Here is a 20,886-nt window from a genome sequence, read left to right as displayed (position 1 = left end):
AAGGTAATCAGATCAAGACTACTTCTGCTAATTATTAAGAAGAAAGGTACCAGTAATTAACTAGAAATAACAATATTTCACATATCTTTATTCTTTTCCCTTTTGAAGCATAAATCTTTCACAATTCTACTATCCTTTACATCAGCTCTCTGTTTCCTTTTTTCTCCAAGCATTATAATTAAGTTGAAGATGTCGGATAAACACCGAAAAATCCAAGCACATAGAGCAAAATTGTAACTGCACTCTCAAGAGCATTGTTGCTGGCGATTCAGAATGCAAGCCTCTCTTTCTTCAGCCATAAAATAACCAACCAAGAACCACAGATAGAGAAAGTTAACAGTATCAAGATTCTGAGAATGTCAAGAAAGAGCATCTCCTTCAGTTCATCCAGCTCGATCCCGCTATCTTCACAAGACCCTTCTCTCCAACTGCTCTCCTTAATCTATCAGCATCTTCCCACCTCCCTGCAGAGGCATAAATACCGGCAAGAAGAGAATGATAGCCGCCACTATCAGGCTCTAGCTCGAAACAATTACTGGCAGCAATCTCCGCAAGCTCCACATTACTGTGCAGGCTGCAAGCAAGCAGCAACGCGCCCCACACTCCAGCATGTGGCCTAGTAGGCATGCTCTTGATCAACTCATAAGCATCTTTAAGCCGTCCAGCCTTACCTAAAAGATCAACCATTATTGAGTAGTGATCCTGTGTCGGGACAAGCCCATGTCTCTGCATTGATATGAAACAATGGTAGCCTTCTTCCACCAAACCAACATGGCTGTAAGCCGTCAGTATTCCAGTAAAAGTAACCATGTTTGGAACAATGCCACTATCAATCATCTCATCGAATAAATCGATGGCCTCCTTTGCCCTACCGTTTATACCATAGCCTAAAATCATCGCAGTGTAAGCTACTAAATCCCTCTTCTGCAGGCCATTGAACAGCTCATGAGCTTTATCAATGTTTCCACACTTAGCGTACAAGTCGATAAAAGAGGTGGTCAAGTGATCATCCATTCTGATCCCCATTTCTCTCATGTACGCTTCAATCCAAGCCCCATATTCCGAGTCTCCTAGCTGCGAACACGCGGAGATGGCACTAGACAATGTAATTTTATCAGGCTGGAATCTCGCACTTGGCTTCAGCAGCTCATCCAACAACTGCAATGCCTCTTTCGCCCTGTTATTCTGAGCATAGCACGAGATCATGGCATTATATAGAAGCAGATCTTTCTCAACATTCTGGTCATAGAGCTCCTTCGCACACTCTACGTTCCCACACGCTGAATAGGCAGAAATCATCGTGATATACGAAACGCTGTTCCTCTCTGGCATTGCATCAAAAAAGCTCCGTGCTAGCTCCATCTTCCCACATTCTATGTATCCGGTAACCATGGCATTCCAGGAAGCAGAACTCCTCTCTGGCATTCGATGAAATAGTTCGTAAGCCTGCTCCATATCCTTACCCCTCGCGTACCCTGAGACCATCGAATTCCATGACACGACATCTTTCTCAGGCATTTCATCGAATACGCTCTGCGCCATGGCCAAATCTCCGCACTTCACGTATCCCCCCAACAAAGAGTTCCAAGAAACCACATTTCTCTCACGAATTTCATCGAACACCTTACGCGCAACCACCATATCCCCCATTTTCGAGTAGAAAGCCAAAAGCGCCGTTTGCACGAATACAGCCTCACAAAAACCCAACTTCTGCGCTTGCGCGTGAATCATCAATCCGCCCGTTTCATAAAGAACCCTGGTGCAAGACTTAAGCGCTGAGGATACAGCAAATGAATTCGGAAAAATCCCCGAAGCGTGCGATTCCAAATACAGAGCAAGAGCATCTCGAAACTGGCCGTGTTGAGAGAGATAACGGATCGTGCACGACGCGGAGAAGGCGTCGCGGTTTCGCATACGGCGGAGGATCAATCTGACGTAGTGGGTGGTTCGTGCAGAATAATGGGCGGCGCATTTCAAAATTTGACGGACTAAGAGCGGCTCGAGATGATGAAGATTGTTGACTACTATTTGGCAGTGGATTTGCTTGGCTTGATCAGCAGTGACGAAATTTTGCAGCAGATTTGCCAATCTAGAAACTTGCATTTCGGATGTAATCAGGTGATGTGGGAAACTTGCATTCCCGCGCCATTTGAATCAATAACTGTACCGCAATTTCAGTTACATACATAATCAATATTCAATAGAATAAACAAAATATATACTCCTACATAAATTGTAAATGTATATATTATTATATGATAGTAAAAAGGAAATACTATTATTTTAACGTTACCCTATTTTGCACTTTGTTTTTAAGAGTATCTACCGGCTAACTCAGTGACCATTCTCCGTGTTAAGTTGTAGACACTTTGATTGATGGCCTGGGATTTGGGGACACTTCCAATAGTTTAAGATTGTTTCGTATTCAAAGGCAAAGTCGAATTACTAATTTTTTTATCACGAATAAAGTATGAATGAGTCTCATATCACTCGGCAATATCTTTTTCTCTGTAGGTGTATATTTTAGTGTTGGAATGGCTTAATAATAATAATAATATGGTGATTCATCTCAATTCCAAGGTCAAAGTGAAATATTTTTACCTTAGATGTTCACTGCATTTTACCTTTAATAGTACTTTTTAAAAAAATACACATTCATTAACTCTTCTCACGCATGTTTACTTTCTATCAACTTTTTAACTTACTTTTTCTTATACTATCAGTAGTACTATTTTTAATATTTATGCCAAGTCAAAGTGAAATATTTTTACCTTAGATGGATGGTGTCATACCACATGGGCCTTAATAGCCGAGTTTATATGTTGGGCCAAACCAGTTTCCATAAAGTGATATTTTGGTTAGGAGTAGTAACTATTTTACTCTGAAAAATACTCCTACTACATTAAATGGATTTACTCTTATATTAACACATGGATTATTTTAATTTAAAGAATAATGCAAATTTAAAGAATATGTATTTAATTGATACCATGCATATTTAAAGAAACTTGAAGAGCTAAAACAAGGTCAATGCTTTGATTTATAAAATATGTTTGCAAACAAAACAACATATGTTGCTGGTTCTATATCATGCAATCATATTACGATATTCTTTTTTTTTTTTTTTTTTTTTTTTTTTTTTTTTTATCAAGTGGAAAGTTGGAAACTTTTGCAGGAATGAGTCCCATACAGATATCGAGCACCAGTGGATTGGAGTTTACATATAGGCGACAAATGCTAGTAGACAAGGCATGACGGTCGAATTTCAGAGGATAAGAGAGCATATATTTGTTGTGTATATATGCATGTCAATTGGTTATGGTTTTCACGATATACTTATTTGTTTTCTTCTCTATTTTGACGCATACGCGATGTATGTACATTGGAAAGGAGCATCTTTTCATTCTCATTATCTCATTATACATAGCTTTGGAGTAAGCTAATAATGTCTCATAAAGATGATATTTAATCTGGTAATGGATGATCTAGATTCAATATTTTAAATTATTTTTTTGTGTAATTATACCACTGTATGGGTAATTTTGTCCATATGAGAAAACTATTAGATATTTTATTATGTACATCCTTCGTCCGTGAATAGGAGTCTAAGTTCATTCTGACACGGGTTTTAAGAAATGTTAAGAAAAATAGGTGTAAGAAAGTTAGTGGAACAAGGGTTCCACTTGTATATATTAGTTTTAAATGATATGTGAGTGAAATGAGTGAATGGAATGTGGGGGCCTCTTTACCATTCCATAGTAATATTGAATCGGGACTCCAATTCACAGATGGATCAAAATAGAAATTCGGGACTCCTATTCGTGGACAGAGGGAGTACTTCCTTGTCCAAAAAAAGTGACTGGAGTAGAAAATAAGTTTTATAAGAAGAAAAAACTTATCAAAAATAAGGTTTTATAAGAAGACTATTTTTAAATTTCTTATAACTCTGTCACTATAAATTATTTTTTACAACACAATTATTGAAATAAAGGTAAATTTACAAGTATTTAACGATATCCTAATTACATATGAATTTGGTTTTAAGTAATTAAGTAATGTTGATGATTATATATCTCAAAGAAGTTGGAAACGAAAATCACCCATTTAAAATCAAACCACCAAATATGTCGGCTGCTACTACTCTCTTAAAAGACGGAAATTAAATTATGGATGGACCAGACACACGTTTGATGTAAAATGAAAATTCACTCAAATAATGTAGAAAGGCGTGACCGTACAACTGCCGCTAGATAAAAATTCCATGATCCAATCATCAACTATGAAGAAAACACAAATAAGAAGGTGAATTATGCTACAGCTGTGACATTTGATATAGTTACATGCCTATGTCGGTATCACTATAATGAACAGAGAATTGATAGCCTGCCTATGTTGTGGAACTATATTGTATGACATCTAAAAATCCAATACATGTTCCATCATATCTTCAAAGTCAAAATCTTGATTTATCCCTTCATTCAATATTCAGTATTTAATTAGTAATAGTACTAGTATGCAATATGGAGTACATCTCTAAAAAGGCCTAGGTGCATGATTTGGGTTCAATTTTTCCACCATTTTGTTCATGAGGATGCCTCATACAAGTATGCCTATTTTTTAGGCAAACACAAATAGAGTTCCAAAAACACACAGAAAAATGATGAATATAGACAAGAAACGAAGCTTAAGTTACAGAAAACAACATTAAAATCTGGTTAGCTTTTGCTGATCTCTCAAAAGCAAAATTCACAGCTACAAGGAGGAAGAAACAAAAAAATCTTTACTTGTGATTAAAGAGTTATATGTGATTCAAATATTGGATCCAACAAATCAACACCAAAGCTATAAACAAACCAAACAACACCACAAAATCCTAGCCTATCGGAAGGGATTGGGACTGCACGGCGGCGCCTTTAAGCTCCTCAGCTCCTTGCACACATGATCCAGCATGCTCAAGAAATCCCTAACGATCACGAAAATCCTGAGCGGATTGGACTCATCCTTGCTCACATCTCCATGAAAATACTCCGTAATCTCCCTGACATGCAGCAGCACTCTGTCCTCATCCCCCTGCAGCTCCCTCAGCTTCCTCTCCCCCTCTTCAAGGAACTCCCTCATCGAGCTCACAAACCCCCCCTTCATCTCCTTCCTCACCAGCCCCTGCATCCGTCGCATGCCCTCCGTCAGATTCGCCACCGAGCTTGCAAGCACGTCCAGATCGATGGTGGCCGTTTTCTTCGCGTTGCAAAGCTCGGTGGTCAGGCCGGACACAAGGTCCAGCCCCATCCTCCTGTAGCTCTCCTCCTTGTCCTCGTTCTTGCCCCTCTGCTGGATCTTGCCCATGATGCTGTCCGACACGCGTATCCCCTCTGACCGGATGATCTCCTGGACCACGAAATGGAGGAGGCTCGTCTTCCCATCCGTCCCCTTCACATCCGAGAGCTTCAGGAGCGCGTCCAGCTTGAACGCCTTTGCGCCTCCCCTTATCGTCCCGATGTTCATCCTGTTCCCGGTCTTCAGCACTGCTTCAAGGAGCTTCAGGAAGAGGCGGCTAGACCTCAGCTCCTTGCACGCTTCCTGCTACCAGGCAACCAACATATTCGTCATGCTTCAATTGATAATTAGCTAGTTTGAATTTTGAAATGGGATGTGATGTGACCTCGAGGATTGAGAATGATTTCTTGAGATGGAGAACTTCGTCCTCGAAGGTTTCCCTGTAGAGCATTGCTTCGATTCTTGCGAACGCGAAGGGTATCTGGATCATTGCCTTGACCAGCTTCTCCGCGGACCCCAATTCGAGTATGTCGCCTTTGTAGTTTGCGAGCTTCGCCTCCTCTTCCTTTGTCGGCACCATCTTTGAGAGTGCTTCCAAGTCTTGCAGGGACAAGCCTTCCCCTGTTGCAGATCAGTTCACACAATCAATCACCAAACTAAGGCATACTTTGGAAGAGGAATGGCATCAAGATACCTCGGATTAAAGCGCCGCAGACTTGCTCTGCGGTGACGTTCAAGGCCTTGGAGAGTATGGTGATGTTGTGCAGTCTCTTGGGCTCCAGCACGTGCTTGCTTGGAGATGGAGTTTTGCTCTTCGCTTCCTCGATCTTCATCGAATTTTGGAGGTTGTAACCGAAGAGTGATTCCATCATTTCCTCATCAAATCTGCAACATAGAAAAGCAAGTTTATCAACAACAACAAAAACATAATAAATCATGTGATTGAGGTAATGGTAATAATATCATACTCGAATGAACTCGACCGGAGCTTATCCCAAACCGTGGAGCGATTTGGGGCGGCCCTCACTTTGTCCCAGTGGAGTGGCTTCAGCTTTGGCAGCGGACACCCGTCTTTTCCCAAAGGCACTTGTTGCGTGCCTAGTGAAGAAGGCGGTGGTGGGGGCGCTGCTTTACCATTGCCGTTAGAAAGTGGAGGTGGACATGGCGGTGGTGGAGGAGGAGGAGGAGCAGAGGATGGCACCAGTAACCTGCTTAGCAATGTGGATGAGCTAAAAGACTTGGATTCCTGAGTCGGCGGAGGAGGTGGAGGTGGTGGTGGTGGAATCTTTGAGGCAGCAGCTGTACAAGTAGAAGAATGTGTTTGCTTTATCTCTTCGTGTGGCATATTTTCAGAAGCTTCGCCTACGCTAGAAGCCGAGGCATTGGAAAGCCTCGTTTGTGAATCACTAAACGAATGGAAAGATTCATTATCATCATCTGAATTTGCCTCAATTTTATCATCAAATTTGTGAATAATTCCCTCGCCCAAGGAAGAACTAGAGTCGTTATTCACACACTCTGAAATCTCATGCACAGTAGTAATCTCTCCACATGACGAAAACCTCCCACTCTCCATCTCCGAATCTGTGACGTTCATTTCTCTCCCATCAATTGAATTATCACCTGAGCAGATTTTTTCGGTGGTGGAGCTCAGTTTCAGACAGCATTTCTCTGGTTCCAAAGCAGATTCCAGCGAATTGAGGTAGAAAAGATCAGGGCCTTGGCCCGGATCAGATGTTACCTTCTTCACCGAGCTCACAAACTTGGACAAGCCTCTCCTCCTCTGTTTCCTCCGCCGTTTCTTGAATTTCCGGCAGCCGAAAAACATCGCCGCCGCGCAAAGTGCCGAGGTAACGCCGACTGATGCAAGCACCGCAGTCATCACTCTCTTCCCTCTCCCCCGCTCCTCCTTCTGCACCTTGTGTGCCTGCGGGAGCGGGTGGCGGTGGCGCAGAGGCACGTGCGCGCGCCTCTGCGCCACCGGAGAAGGAGCTGGCGCGCCTCCAGGCGCAATGCCGGGGCCTGGAGCCGGCGCGGGAGAGGCAGAGAAATGAGACAAGTCACCGCTTCTTCTGGGCTTGAGGCCAAGCAAGACTCTGAATTTCTCAAGCAAAAGGAGCCTTTTAGAGTCTTGATTAACATAGCTCTTGTTGACGCCATGATTGGTGTAATCGATTGAGACGAGGGTGTGGAAAGAGATGAGGAAGAAAACAATGATGATGAAAATCACGTGGAGAAGATGCCCCATTTTTCTCTTTTTTCCTGAGAGAAAACTGTGCACAGCTTTTTGGGGTATAAAATTGAAATGAAGGAGGAGGAGGTTAGTTTGTGGATGGTGGGAGAAATATGGGCAATGTAGCAGTGGAGAAGAAGATGGGGGAAATATTGCACTAGTCTTTAATGCTACTCCAAGGAACCCCTGAGCTTTGGCAGTTGTAGTTGTACTGGTCCTTCTTTATTTCATCTATTAATTCTTCTTTTTCAGCTAATTAAGGATTTTCTGTTTTGAGTGTGTTTAGCTAAATTAAGGGTTCTCTGTTATGAGTGTGTTTATGTGTTTAGGTAATGTCTGAGTTGAGTGCTCAAAAGACAAGCATAATGCAAACTAAGATTCATGTGAAATTTTTGTAGTAATAGTATAGTGTTGTTAGTGGTGGGGTATTAATTTGTTGGAGTTCACAAGGGTTTGATATTGTAATTTCTCCAACCCCATCAAAGGTTATTTAAATGAAAGAGACAGAAATTTGTCCATCACTCTCTCATGTGATACTCCCACTTTTAGCTGTGTGCACTTAGCAAGATGATTTGGAGGCTAAAAATAAAAATCTATTGTGTCTCTCTCATGTACCTTTACAAATTAGTGGAAAGTGCAGCATATAATTAGCTGCTTATTGTGCAAAGTTGTATTGCAAAAGGTCCCCATCATGTTTCCTTCCAAACCACATGAGAGAGAAAGAGAGAGTAACCGACAAATAGTGACATGTATGTATTTATGGAATAGGCTTGGCTTAGCCGCTACTTGGACTCTCTCCCACGCTGGCTGGTCGCCGGTATTAATAGCGCTGTCAAAATTGGCTCACTAAATTTTTGGCCGGACTGAAATAGATTTTTGATTTTTCAGACCGTATTGGACTAGAAAAAATATGGCCCAATTTTTTTTCAAACCAGACCGACTGTATGACGTTGCTACTGCTTATACTCATGAACTATTTTTTTAAAGTTTACAGGATAGTCACGTTAAGGAGTGATATTTTATGCATGGATGAAATAATTGAGAAATTTTGAAATTTCGATTTAATATTGCCAATTTCAGAGGGCCAGAATCAAACTTCATATATAACATCTAGAATTCGTCAATTCTTTATTTCCGGATCATTTTCCGAATAATATATAGATAGTATTAAGTTGCGTAACTTAAAGTCTGATTCAAGTTCCTTTATATGGGAACTTTATATGGGAACTCAACTCTCAAGTCTCAGGTACTCCCTCCGATGTGAATAATTCGTCTCATTTTGACCGAGCACGTGTTTTAAGAAATATAATGAAAAGTGAGTTGAAAAAGCAAGTGGAATGTGAGTCCTACTTTTATATATTAGTTTTATAATAAAATGTGAATATGAATGAGTTAGTAAAATATGAGGTCCATTACCAAAAATGAGACCGAAATGGAAAAATGAGACAAATTATCTGAGACGGAGGGAGTAATTAACAACATATATCATATTTTGTATTCCTTGTATAGCACTGATGTTTTTCTTGTTAATGTTTGCGCAGCTGTTATTTTCATCCATGTGTATCTGACATTGCTCTAAGTTGCTGCACTCCTTCCTTCTTGCTTTCTAACTTCTACAGGGATCCTCCCCTTCTAAGCATAAAATAAATGAAATAAATAATGTTATACTACTCTTGAATATATATGTAACTAATTGGCTTCCCCCACTAGCTTGTTTTTTCCCCACCTAATTTTTTCTCACACTTTTTGGTACACCCTCAACAAAAGATAGTAGAGACATGTTGGATGTGGACCAACGAAGAGAGGTGAGCTTTTGAAGTTGGAGTCATTGCCCGAAACCGCTATTCATATGGAAAGGAGTCAATTTTTAGTGGGCGTGTGTTAGTCTAATGGTATATTTCGTGATTAATATCAAAGGTCTTGAGCTCGAGTCCACCGTGATATGACTTTGTGTCTTTATAAAAAGACAAGTTCTCGCCAGAAGACATTTGCGATACTTTTCGTACAGTTCTAATGAAATGTTGTTAGATGAATTCATATGCATAGACTGGGCCAGAGCAAATTATCAGAAAATTTATAAATTTTAGTAATTAAATTCTTGTTTGTACCGCAATTTTAATATCAGCCGTAAAAATAATTTTTCTCATTTTTTCCTCGACAAAGTATCCCGATTTGTATTTGTTATATGTTGTTGATTTGGTGACACACACATATTTTAAATGGATGATGTGACTGCGTTGTTTGCTAAGTGTGTTGAGAAAAAAAAAGATAAAATTCATGGCCAACGGGCGACCTCATCCTCATAGAATTTTTTTAATTGTCACATTAGGTATAATTTCACGGGAGTACAATTAATGGTTTTATGACCAATCTTTAAAGTTTGGGAACGTAGCAGAATTTGACTAAAATTCATGGATATTTTTCTATGATAATTTGTTTGTCAGTAATATATTCCATTAATTTGTTCTGTTAATATTTAATTTATAAAACTAATATTATAAAATTGGAACTACTTTGCTTTAACTTTTTCTAACCCATATCCTTTCAAATTTAGTGACAGACTTAAATCTTTCCTCTTAAGAAAAAAAGAAAAAGAGAATAGAGTATAATAGAGTACCTTTCCGCAAAGAAAAAAGATGAACAGAACGGTAATGAATCTATGACATAATTCTATTTCTATATACCAAGCTAGCTAATATAGAGCCTGACGTGCAGTCTGAGTATAATGCATTAATAATGAAATTAATGTGTTCGGCTTGATAGCCATTGCAAAACGGGTTACATTGCCTATGATAGTAACTAGCTCAAGACGTTGACACTTTTTGAACAAATAAACCTCATAATGATACTTTGGAATGACTAGACAAAACTAATGCGTTAAAAAAAAAAATACTAACACTCTTTACATCTATAAAAAATAGTCTTATTTTGTCATTTTAATTATTCAATAAAAATTATTTCATTTTAAAAATAAAAACTTTCTCTCGTACTTTATTCACCTCTTCTACTCTTCTGAGTTTCTCTATCATACTCCCTCCGTCCCGAATAAGAGTTACTAATTTCCATTTTGGTCCGTCCCCAATTAAGAGTAGCACTTCACTTTTACCATAAATGGTATGTAGGTACCACATTCCACTAACTCATTTCACTCACATTTTATTATAAAACCAATATAAAAAAGTGGGTCCCACATTCCACTAACTTTTTCAATCAACTTTTCTTTACATTTCTTAAAACTCGTGTCCGGTCAAAGTGCTACTCCTAATGGGGGACGGAGGGAGTATTTATCTATTTTTCTTATTTTCTTTATTTGTTTTATCAATTTCTCATTAAAACTTATGCGGTCTAACAATGGATATATTTTTTTTATAGATGAAGTGAGTACAAGAATTCAACTAAAAACTAATACGATTTGAGGAGAAATTAATACAATTCAACTGAAAACTAATAATTCCATTCCATTGTACTGTTTTTATACCTCCAGATTAGTGAATGCAATGAAAGTGAGAACACAAATACTTACCACTTTTATTTGGATATTATTGAGGTTATGGTTGTATATTAGGCCCACGATGATGCGATCCAAATAAAGGCTTGGAATATATTCCTTGGGCTATATATACAGGCCCAAATTACGATATTTTCATTTAGGATAAATTGGTCAGTGTCGTAACAACTAGGGACTTGCTAGATATTTTTATAGGATAAATATTTTCATTTAGTGAATGCAAGTCCTATTTTTTCATTTTAGTCCGTTAATAAATAATAGTTCCGATTCATTTTTACTACAAATAATAAGATGGTATCACTTTTTACTAACTCATTTCACACACATTTAATTTAAAACTAATATATACAAGTAAAATATTTATTCCACTAACTTTTTTCATTCAATTTTCTTAAAATCCGTATCGCCAAGAAATGAGACTCCTAATAGCGGATGGAGGGAGTATTATTTTCCCACCTACATTATTTTAGACTTACTAAAATTAAATAGATCATATGAAATCACTTTATAAAGCGAGCCTCTTATGATTTTTTTTTATCGTTAATTATAATTTAAAACTTTTGAACATATAATAAGCTGAATAATTATTAATATGCAAAAATCCGCGTCCCTGTCCTTACTGTAGTGGGACTTGTATTGACTGCTTGCCCAGTACCCAAATGAGCTTCAAACAATTCGATTTCTTATTGAATTTGTTATTTATGAGAGCCGATCGACGCCGTCACCAGCGTAAAGCATCACACAAGTGCTGATGAAGTCCTTCTTGTCGGCCTTTCACTCCAAACCCACCGCGCGACATGCCCGCATTCAAACCCAAAATGCTCATAAACCCACAGCGGCATTTCGTCAAACACTTGGCAGATGCATCAAAGCCCCTTCTCTCCCGCTCACTCGCTTCCCATTCTTCAACAAGCCCCCATCACTTCTACACCTCGCTCTTCTGCACTCTCATCCACCTCTTCCTCCGCTGCCGCCGCCTCTCCAAGGCCATAGCCGCTTTCTCCGCCATGAGGGATTACAAATTCACGCCGGAGCTCCCTCATTGGAACGCCCTCTTGCACCACTTCAACTGCGCCGGGTTGGTTCATCAGGTAATGGTTATGTATCAAGAAATGATCTTTTCTGGTGTAAGACCCAATGTGGCTACCAAGAACGTTGTCGTTCACTCTCTCTGTAAAGTTGGGGATTTCGATAAGGCGCTTTCCTTTTCCAGAGATAACGAGGATTATAGGTTTATGAGTGATGTAGTTACTTATAATACTTTAATTTGGGGGTTTTGTAAATTCGGATATGTAGAAATCGGACTCGGGTTGGTGTCGGAGATGGTGAAAAAGGGTGTAAATTGTGATAGTTTCACTTGTAATATATTGGTGAAAGGTTTTTGTGATAAGGGTTTGCTGGAAAATGCTAAATTGGTTATGGACACCATGTGTAGTGGCTTAGTTACAGATGGAACGGTTGTTCCTAGAGATGTTGTTGGCTTTAACACCTTGATAAATGGTTATTGCAAGGCTGGTGAGGTTAGTGTTGGTCTACAGCTGATTGGGCGTATGATGAAAGAGAGCTTGCTGCCTGATATTGTTACCTATAATACTTTGATAGATGGATTTTGTGAGATCGGAGATGTTGATTCTGCAAAGAGTCTCATGGACAAACTCTTAGAGTGTGATGTATCTAAAGTTATCGATGGAGAAAAATGTGGTGTTGTTGCTGAAGTACGTCAGAGGCCAGATCATATTACATATACTAATTTGATTGGTGGATATGGCAAGCATCAGCAGATGGAAGAAGCATTGGCACTATATGAGGAAATGCTGGGAAAGGGAGTCGAACCTGATGTAGTTACCTTCAGTTGTGTTATAAACCTACTTCTTAAGACTGGGCGGTTTTCCGAGGCCAAGTACCTATTTCGTGAGATGATAAGGGTAGGTGTGACCCCAAACCATGTTACCTACTCAAGTTTAGTTGATTTTATGTTTAAACGTAGTGATGCAATGACTGCATTTGGCTTGAAAAGTCAAATGGTAGTTCGTGGTATCACATTTGATGTGGTGGTGTTCACTACATTTATTGATGGTCTCATTAAGGCTGGGCGAGTTAGAGAAGCTGAGGATATGTTTCAGAATCTTTTGGATTCTAATATCGTGCCAAATTGCATCACATATACTGCGTTGATTAATGGTCTCTGTAATATAGGTGACATGAAGGGTGTGGAATGTCTAATGCAGCAAATGAAGGCGCATAATGTATTGCCAAATGTGGTAACTTTTACATCTGCAATTAATGGCTATGTGAAATGCGGAATGCTTGAAGCAGCTATCGATATACTACGAGATATGGTTTCCCATAACATTTTGCCGAATGCTTTCACCTATAGTTCCTTAATATATGGCTGTTTTAAGGCTGGTAGGAAAGAAATTGTTGAAGGTCTATACGAAGATATGAAAATGCGAGGGTTGAAGGATAACATTTTCATACTTAATTCTTTTATGAACAATCTTAAGAAGGAGGGAAGGATTGAGGAGGCAGAAGCATTGTTTAAAGATTCACTCTTTCAAAGATTGGTACCAGACCTTGTTAATTACACGACCCTGATGGATGGACTGTTCAAATCAGGAAAAGAGTCCTCTGCTCTTGAGGTTGCCGAGGAGATCACAGCTAAAAATATAGGGTTCGATATTATCTCCTATAATGTCTTACTTAATGGATTGCTTAAAGGTGGGCACTATGATATGCAATCTATTTACACTGGAATGCAGCAGTTTGGATTAACTCCAGATCATGCCACGTTCAACACCTTAATCAAGGCGTATTGTAGAGAAGGGAAATTCGATCATTCTCTTCGACTCTTGGATGAAATGAAACTTCATGGCTTAAAGCCTAATGCAATATCCTGTAACATTTTAGTAGAAGGATTTTGCAAGGCTGGCAAAATTGATGAGGCAATGGATTTGTTAAAAGAGTTTTCTGTTGCAGGGTTACGCCCAACAGAAATAATTCACAAAATTGTGCTTACAGCTGCTTCAGAGGCTAAAAGGGCAGATATCATCTTCAAGGTGCACAAACAGCTTGTTGCTATGGGGCTTAATTTGAATCTAAATGTTTTTGGTAATCTAATAACTATTTTATGTGGGCTTAAGATGACTAGAAGAGCGTCATCTGTGCTAGAGGAAATGAGTAAAGCTGGTTTCCATGCCAACACTGTCATTTACAATGCTATGATTCAAGGCCATTGCAAAAGCTCCCATTTACAGAAGGCTTCTGATGTGTACTCCCAGATGATAGCTGAAGGAGTTCCTCCAAATCTTACAACATATAACATTCTTCTTGGTGGTTTTGCATCAGCTGCGTTGATGCATGAGGTAGCTAAGCTTCAGCTGGAGATGGAAGAAAAGGGGTTTGCTCCAAATGGTACCACATTCGACATTTTGGTTTGTGCCCATGGGAAGAGTGGGAATATGAAGGAATCAATAAGACTTTATTGTGAAATGATCACCAGAGGTTTCGTTCCTCGAATCAGCACATACAACGTACTTGCCAGTAATTTTGCCAAGATGGGAAAGATGAAACAAGCAATGGAGCTTTTGAATGAAATGCAAACTAGAGGGGTGCCCCCAAATTCCTCAACCTATGACATTCTTGTAACTGGATGGTGCGACCTATCTTATCACGAAAGATCTATGAAAAAATTATGTGATGCTGAGGCAAGGAAGTTGTTTACTGAGATGAATGATAAAGGTTTTGTTCCAAGTGAGACTACTATATGCAGACTGAGTCCTGTCCTTGCTAAGCCAGGCAAAGTGGCTGAAGCACAAAGACTATTAGATAGAATTTACAAGACAAAGAGATAGTTTCTTAGTGTAATTGACATGGGATGAGAGAAGTAGTAGTATAAGAGTGGGTCTGTCATCGTATAAACCTTTCCTCTAAGGCTGGCAAAACAAGCATAAATAGCTTATAGGAAAGACAACAGTCTTCGTGGACTTGGAGCGGACTTCTCCTTGTACAAAACCTGAATCACCAGTAGGAGAGTAAGTCTTTCTTGTAGAATTAGTTTATAACATTAATACATATGGCATATTTTGGTTCATACGTGTATATCCATTCATTTGGTTAGCATAGTCCTTTGTCAGGCTGCAATATAGTTTTTTACTAATATTCAGAAACAAATAGTATTCACTTGGCTCATCAGATACATTCTGTTGGTGAAACAAACTTTCTCATTCTAGGTTCTAGCTGGACTGTATCACGATATCATTTTTCCATTCTGCCCAATTTTAATAACTTTGGGATTGTTGGTGGTGTCCTTTAATAAATCTTACACTTATATATTTACTTCTAGCTTGCAGTATCATGGCTGGTTGTTTATAAGACTCTTGGAACATAAAGGTGTGCTAGTGCTCATTGAGGCTGAGTGGTTTTTGGTGTTGTATCATTGTGTCAAAAGGATTTGTGTTGTTTCTCTTACCTGAATTCCGGCCACTTTTTCTTCGATGATTTGGATATAAAGATGAGATGTTAATGATATTAATTGCTACAATTAAATAACAGTTACCGCAATTAGCAATGTGGAGATTAAAAACCAAACCAATAATTTTGTGTACTGCGCATAGACAACCAGTGTTGATCTTGAGTATTTTCTCCACTAACATGTACAGATATAGTCATATAGTATATTTTTTGTTTCTTTTAGCTTTTCCATATTGATCTTGTCTAGTATTCATGTCCTGTCAAAAACCTATAATATGACCTTTTGTGATGTACCTTTCTTTTTATTCTCATTTTCAGGTACTATTTTGTATGTTTTGTAACTGCTGATTCTCCATGGTGCTCCTTCACCCCATTTCATATTTTAAAGATGAAGAAAAGCTGCGAAAAGCCATCTACCTCTTCAATTGTAAAGAACAGTAAGAATAGTAGGAGCTCAACCAAACAGAAGCTGTTTTGTGCTTACAGATGGAGTTGCAGGAGGAGCATATGAATCCCAGATGTTGTATTTTCAGTGATCTGGTGATGGGCTAAATCATTGTGAAGCTAATGTAATTAGTGACAAGGCTAATAGCAAGCATAGAGCTTACCAGCCTGTACACCCAGGTTGAAGCTGGAGGAGCTCATTGGTCTCATATGGTAATGCAATCGTGGTGTTTCGAGAAATTCCAGTACAGCTAAAATGGAATGAAGATTTTGCATGCTGTGGAATTAGTTGATCAGGTGGAAGAGCTTGCTGATTGTTAGATATTCTCAGTGGCGAATACAAAGGTATCTTGACAAGAGCTTTATTCATTTTATGCTTAGCTATACGTTTTTAACCCAACCTTTGAGTTGAATTCTTGAAAATGTGCAGTCTTTTAAATAGTAACCATATGATACTCATCATTTTTGCACTTCCACAAATCTAGGGATGGAACAAAATCCAGCATCATAAAACTGACGTGTGGCTAGCTGGACTGTACATGGATTTATAACACAATTAAGAAAATACAAGTCAGTTTGATGACGCTTTCTCTGCTGAGAAAAAATAAAATCAAAATTTGCTTCTCCTTCGCCAAATTTCCACCTCTCGAATCAGAAAGATACTGCCAGCGGTTCCTAGAGTCTGGCGGTGGTGACTGATCGAATTTTTGGTGGCGTTACTCTTGTTGGTCATCTCCCTTATGTAGGTTTCTCATATAAGCTGGTTTATTTTTTTATTTGAGTTATTGATAGTGTGGGAACATTTTCCCTATTTGAACGAAATTTTGATTAATTTAGTAGTATCTTAATATCTTAATTGCTTTTCTTCTCCGGTTAATAGTATTGGTGAATTAATCTGTTTGGAATAGAGTCACAGATTCTGCTTAGTGGAGAAAAAATGAAGCATCTTTGTTTAGCTAACCATACTAGATGTTCAAGCTTTGACTATCATTCTGTATATATGAATAAGCCACAACTCAACTTGTAGGTTGAGGCGTTGAGCGAAGGGGCGTTTGATCACTGAACTCCGGCATGTCTGCTTTGGAGGCAATGAGTAGTTGTGCTAAAGCCTCTTGTGGTGAATCCAGAGACCGAGGATGCATAAGCGAACAAAGCAACTGAATGTGAGATTCATACTGTTTTTCCATTACTGCATCATTATAAATTTTGGATAAACTTACACTTGGAAAGGCTGCTGCTCACGATCTTTCTAAATAGGGCTAATACTTGAAAATTACACTAATTATATGTCAATTTAGGTTTTTCCCACCAACTTTGAACGTGGTGGAAAAATATATGAACTTTTTGTGTGTAACCAATTTCTCATGATAAAGTACTATGACAAAATTTAATTCTATTTGGCGTGTCTAGTGATCATAATTTTAAATGACGTGGAGATGACTTAACAAAACTAATGTAAATGGTAGGTCAATGCATACAAATTGATGTCGTTTTGATGATTAATCTGGTAAACTTTTTTATATGTAATTTAAAATTTTAGTGTTTTTCGACGAAACAACATCATTTTGGTCTAATTAGGCATTCCGATATGCTATTCGAGCCAAGACGACCTTGATTTGGACATTCCAGTATGTCAGCTTGGATTCAGTTTAGGTGAAACTTAGTTATGTACTCCCTCCGTCTGCGAATAGGAGTCATGTTTTTCCATTTTAGTTCGTCCATGAATAGGAGTCCCGGTTCACTTTTACCGTAAATGGTAATAGAGTCCCATATTCCACTAATTTATTCTACTCACATATCATTTAAAACTGACATATACTAGTGAGACTCATATTCCACCAAAATTTTTTTCTCCCGATTTTCTTAACATTTCTTAAAATTCGTGCCGCCAAATTGCAATGGAGCACTACACTTTTATGTTTCACGTGCATGCAAAGTTAGGTGGTTAAAATCTAAATTCACATATAGTAAGCGTATATTTGGCTATTAGCACTTCTAAATATTTACTTAAAACCCATCTAACAAAATTTGAATTCTGGTACCTGTCCGAAAAATGTTCTTTTTATGCATTTTATCTTCTTCATCAAATATTGTACCATACATAGCTGAAATTATGGATAATTAGGAGTGATGTCTAACTAATCCAAGCATTAGGTGCAACTATAGCCACTAATTAATATTTGTCCATACACTTGCAAATTTGCAAAAACTTGCAACTGCAAAAAACTTGATCAGGTAATGGAAGGACCACATTAGTTTTGTGAAATTAAGCAAAATATAAAGTCCTAGCTAATTGTTAATAACTTAATATGTCAAAAGAACATCTTGTCCTAGTCAAATTCCTTTTTTCGAACGGCATTCCATCTCATTTTTTTTCCAATGCCGTCCACTTATTCTGATAATTATAAAATCAGCAAAGTGAACACTTGAACGTAACCACAGTAAAGACAAAATTTGATTGACAAGATATGTCCTTCAGTATTCGAGCTACGGTAATTGTCTTTTTCAATAACATTAAAAATAATACGAATTTTAATGCATAATTGGTAAAGTAAAAGAGAGATGAAGAGAAAAAAATGATTGAAGTATTGTTATTGGATAATTAGACACACCTCACTAGAAAAGAAAAAAATTCTTTATATAGAGTTGGTCTATTTTCAAGGGATATCCTAAAATGAAAAATGTGATGTATTTTTAAGGGACGAGGAAGTATAAAAGAAGAGGTGTAGACTCGCTTTCTTTCTTTTTCTATTTCATTATGGTCGAAAAGATTGGTACTAATTACTCTGCTATATAAGTATTCCACACCAATCCTTCCTGCATCAACGAAAACACGCAGACGAATCAAAATAGAAAAATGGCGGTTGTAATCATTGCCATTGCGATGCTAATGCTTGTTGCAAGTAGTAGCTCCGACCCGGTTTGCCCACCGGGTTACCCAACCCACGGAACCCCAGTGTCCGAGCTTGACAAGGACTTGATTCAGTTTGCACTGAATTTGGAGTTCTTGGAAGCTGAATTATTCATGTGGAGCGCCTTCGGGTATGGCCTGGATCACGCTGCACCGGAGCTCGTGAATGGCGGGCCCCCGCCTATCGCCCCGCAGAAAGCAAATCTCGACCCCCTTACTAGAAACATCACCGGAGAATTCGGCCTACAAGAAATCGGCCACGTCAGGTTGTATAATACTACTATGATAGTAATGCTTAGAGAAATAAATAAATGAATGCTAATTTGATAGTTACGGTGGTGCTGGTGCAGGTCAATCATAAGGACGGTGGGTGGATTTCCGAGGCCTCTGCTGAATCTCAGCGCTGCCAACTTCGCAACGATAATGAACGAGGCCTTTGGTTACGAACTTGAGCCGCCTTTCAACCCTTACCGCGACCCCCTCAGCTACATGTTGGGAGCTTACACAGTGCCCTACGTAGGCCTCTTGGGCTACGTAGGCGCCAACCCTTTCCTCACCGGATATTACTCCAAACGCGTACGTATATATGGACTCAAACTGCCATTTGGTAGCACAGTTAAATTAACATGACTTGTTTATGAGTTACACGGGCTTATTTGACCGTTTGGTAGATAAGATGAGGCCCATGTTAGGGCCCAACTTTATCTTAAAACTTCATCTTACTCTAATGATCTTGTGTTATCTTAACAAGTCTATCAAACAGACACTAAATCTAATACTATAGACTAAATGAAGATAATTTATTAAGTAGGTATCAAGTTAGCACATCTTACATACACCAGTTTTTCTTTCTTTTTTTTACTATAAATGGCTACTAGTATTTTATTGTGTGTGATGAGGACAGCTTGTGGCGGGGCTGTTGGGGGTGGAGGCAGGGCAGGACGCGGTGGTAAGGGAGTATTTGTACGAGCGGGCGGGGGAGGTGGTGTGGCCGCACAATCACACGGTGGCGGAGTTCACCAGGCGGATTTCGGAGCTGAGAAACAGATTGGCTAAGTGTGGTGTGAAGGATGAGGGCATCATTGTGCCGGTGTGTATCGGGGCCGAGAATCGAACCGAGAGCAACGTGCTCTCGGCTGACCCCAACTCTCTCTCGTACAGCAGGACTCCCCCGGAGATACTGAGGATTGTTTATGGCACCGGCGATGAGCACGTGCCCGGCGGCTTCTTTCCCAGGGGAGGGAGGGGCAAGATAGCCACTCACTTTCTTCAACCCAAGCCATGGATCTAATATACTACTACTACTATCATTCTGTCAATTGTATTTCCTCAACAAAAAACTATATCAAATTTTACTTATGATTAATAAGCCAAGTAGGCTTGATGTATTGAACATGTGATTGGGGTATTAACACACTAATATATTTAATTACAATTATATTAGTATATAATAGTTCTATGTGGGTGCGTAATTGTGTTACTCATGTGAAATACTACTATGACTTGCTATTAGGAGCTGTGCATATATTTTAAGGGTGCACGGTTGGCAAGGTTGTATTTCGGTATTAAATAAGTAGTATGTTTGGTTTATGAGATTCAATCCCAGAACTCAATTTTAGATGGATAATTAGTCATAACTAACTATTTCCAATTAAAATAATCTCACAACTCAATTCTACATTATATTTTGATACTATTTTATCTAGGAAATCTGAATCCCACTTTCAAATAATATTGTTTAATTATTATAGAACTACTACTTTACTATCGACTATATATATTAATTTTGTAGTGATTAATGTTTTCTTCAAACAATTACTGATATAACTTCACTTTCTTAATTTGAGCCTTAGCTTCGAATTATTCAACATTTAAATTTTGTCAGAAATCTGGTTCTCTAAATGCAGTAAATGTTTAAAGAATATTAGTGGTAACATTAAATAGAAAGCCAACGATACTTTCTCAATTCTTTAAAAATAGAAACTATTTTTTCTAATTTTAAAAATCTAACACAGACTGAATATAATATAAATGAATGCGCGATGT

General features: G+C 38.6%; 4 protein-coding genes and 1 long non-coding RNA gene across 7 annotated transcripts; 3 read left to right on the top strand and 2 right to left on the bottom strand.

Annotated features, from left to right (window-relative positions):
* Positions 1 to 56: 56 nt before the first annotated feature.
* LOC125204975 (pentatricopeptide repeat-containing protein At4g22760) lies at positions 57 to 2,154 on the bottom strand. The gene has a single exon (XM_048103753.1). The coding sequence runs from the start codon at positions 2,101 to 2,103 to the stop codon at positions 379 to 381; it is 1,725 nt and encodes a 574-aa protein (XP_047959710.1). The 5' UTR covers positions 2,104 to 2,154; the 3' UTR covers positions 57 to 378.
* Positions 2,155 to 4,765: 2,611 nt separating this feature from the next.
* Positions 4,766 to 7,698, bottom strand: LOC125204423 (formin-like protein 11). The gene is made up of 4 exons (XM_048103086.1): positions 6,243 to 7,698; positions 5,969 to 6,159; positions 5,660 to 5,895; positions 4,766 to 5,577 (listed from the first exon to the last, which is right to left on the bottom strand). The coding sequence occupies exons 1-4, from the start codon at positions 7,520 to 7,522 to the stop codon at positions 4,879 to 4,881; spliced, it is 2,406 nt and encodes an 801-aa protein (XP_047959043.1). The 5' UTR covers positions 7,523 to 7,698; the 3' UTR covers positions 4,766 to 4,878.
* A 3,949-nt stretch (positions 7,699 to 11,647) lies between these two features.
* Positions 11,648 to 16,251, top strand: LOC125208370 (pentatricopeptide repeat-containing protein At5g14770, mitochondrial). 3 transcript variants are annotated; one of them, XM_048107969.1, is made up of 3 exons: positions 11,648 to 12,106; positions 12,527 to 15,046; positions 15,804 to 16,251. In XM_048107969.1, exons 1-2 carry the CDS (start codon positions 11,813 to 11,815, stop codon positions 14,864 to 14,866), a joined length of 2,634 nt encoding a protein of 877 aa, XP_047963926.1. In that variant the 5' UTR covers positions 11,648 to 11,812; the 3' UTR covers positions 14,867 to 15,046; positions 15,804 to 16,251. The 3 variants fall into 3 exon arrangements, with proteins under 3 accessions (XP_047963926.1, XP_047963924.1, XP_047963923.1); XM_048107967.1 differs by having other exon boundaries at positions 11,648 to 15,046; positions 15,804 to 16,025; positions 16,110 to 16,129; XM_048107966.1 differs by having other exon boundaries at positions 11,648 to 15,046.
* A 167-nt stretch (positions 16,252 to 16,418) lies between these two features.
* LOC125208371 lies at positions 16,419 to 17,325 on the top strand. The gene is made up of 2 exons (XR_007174099.1): positions 16,419 to 16,671; positions 16,957 to 17,325. It is a non-coding gene; the product is annotated as an uncharacterized LOC125208371 (long non-coding RNA).
* A 1,179-nt stretch (positions 17,326 to 18,504) lies between these two features.
* On the top strand, positions 18,505 to 20,288 carry LOC125208011 (desiccation-related protein PCC13-62-like). Its single transcript, XM_048107550.1, has 3 exons — positions 18,505 to 19,106; positions 19,191 to 19,416; positions 19,745 to 20,288. Exons 1-3 carry the CDS (start codon positions 18,787 to 18,789, stop codon positions 20,129 to 20,131), a joined length of 933 nt encoding a protein of 310 aa, XP_047963507.1. The 5' UTR covers positions 18,505 to 18,786; the 3' UTR covers positions 20,132 to 20,288.
* The last annotated feature ends 598 nt before the right edge of the window (positions 20,289 to 20,886 follow it).

Source organism: Salvia hispanica, chromosome 2 (genome assembly GCF_023119035.1).
Source record: "Salvia hispanica cultivar TCC Black 2014 chromosome 2, UniMelb_Shisp_WGS_1.0, whole genome shotgun sequence".
NCBI lineage: Eukaryota > Viridiplantae > Streptophyta > Magnoliopsida > Lamiales > Lamiaceae > Salvia > Salvia hispanica.
Note: the sequence above shows the minus strand (reverse complement) of the source record. Positions and strands in the feature narration are given on the sequence as shown.

What these genes read in the sequence shown, in the direction of transcription:
- LOC125204975 (XM_048103753.1), bottom strand. Translation starts at nt 2,103, where the DNA reads ATGCAAGTTTCTAGATTGGCAAATCTGCTGCAAAATTTCGTCACTGCT.
- LOC125204423 (XM_048103086.1), bottom strand. Translation starts at nt 7,522, where the DNA reads ATGGGGCATCTTCTCCACGTGATTTTCATCATCATTGTTTTCTTCCTC. An exon ending in CTCCGGTCGAGTTCATTCGA is followed by an intron (nt 6,160 to 6,242) that starts GTATGATATTAT and finishes TCTATGTTGCAG; the next exon opens with ATTTGATGAGGAAATGATGG. An exon ending in CTGCGGCGCTTTAATCCGAG is followed by an intron (nt 5,896 to 5,968) that starts GTATCTTGATGC and finishes GATCTGCAACAG; the next exon opens with GGGAAGGCTTGTCCCTGCAA.
- LOC125208370 (XM_048107966.1), top strand. Translation starts at nt 11,813, where the DNA reads ATGCCCGCATTCAAACCCAAAATGCTCATAAACCCACAGCGGCATTTC.
- LOC125208011 (XM_048107550.1), top strand. Translation starts at nt 18,787, where the DNA reads ATGGCGGTTGTAATCATTGCCATTGCGATGCTAATGCTTGTTGCAAGT. An exon ending in CAAGAAATCGGCCACGTCAG is followed by an intron (nt 19,107 to 19,190) that starts GTTGTATAATAC and finishes GTGCTGGTGCAG; the next exon opens with GTCAATCATAAGGACGGTGG. An exon ending in CCGGATATTACTCCAAACGC is followed by an intron (nt 19,417 to 19,744) that starts GTACGTATATAT and finishes TGATGAGGACAG; the next exon opens with CTTGTGGCGGGGCTGTTGGG.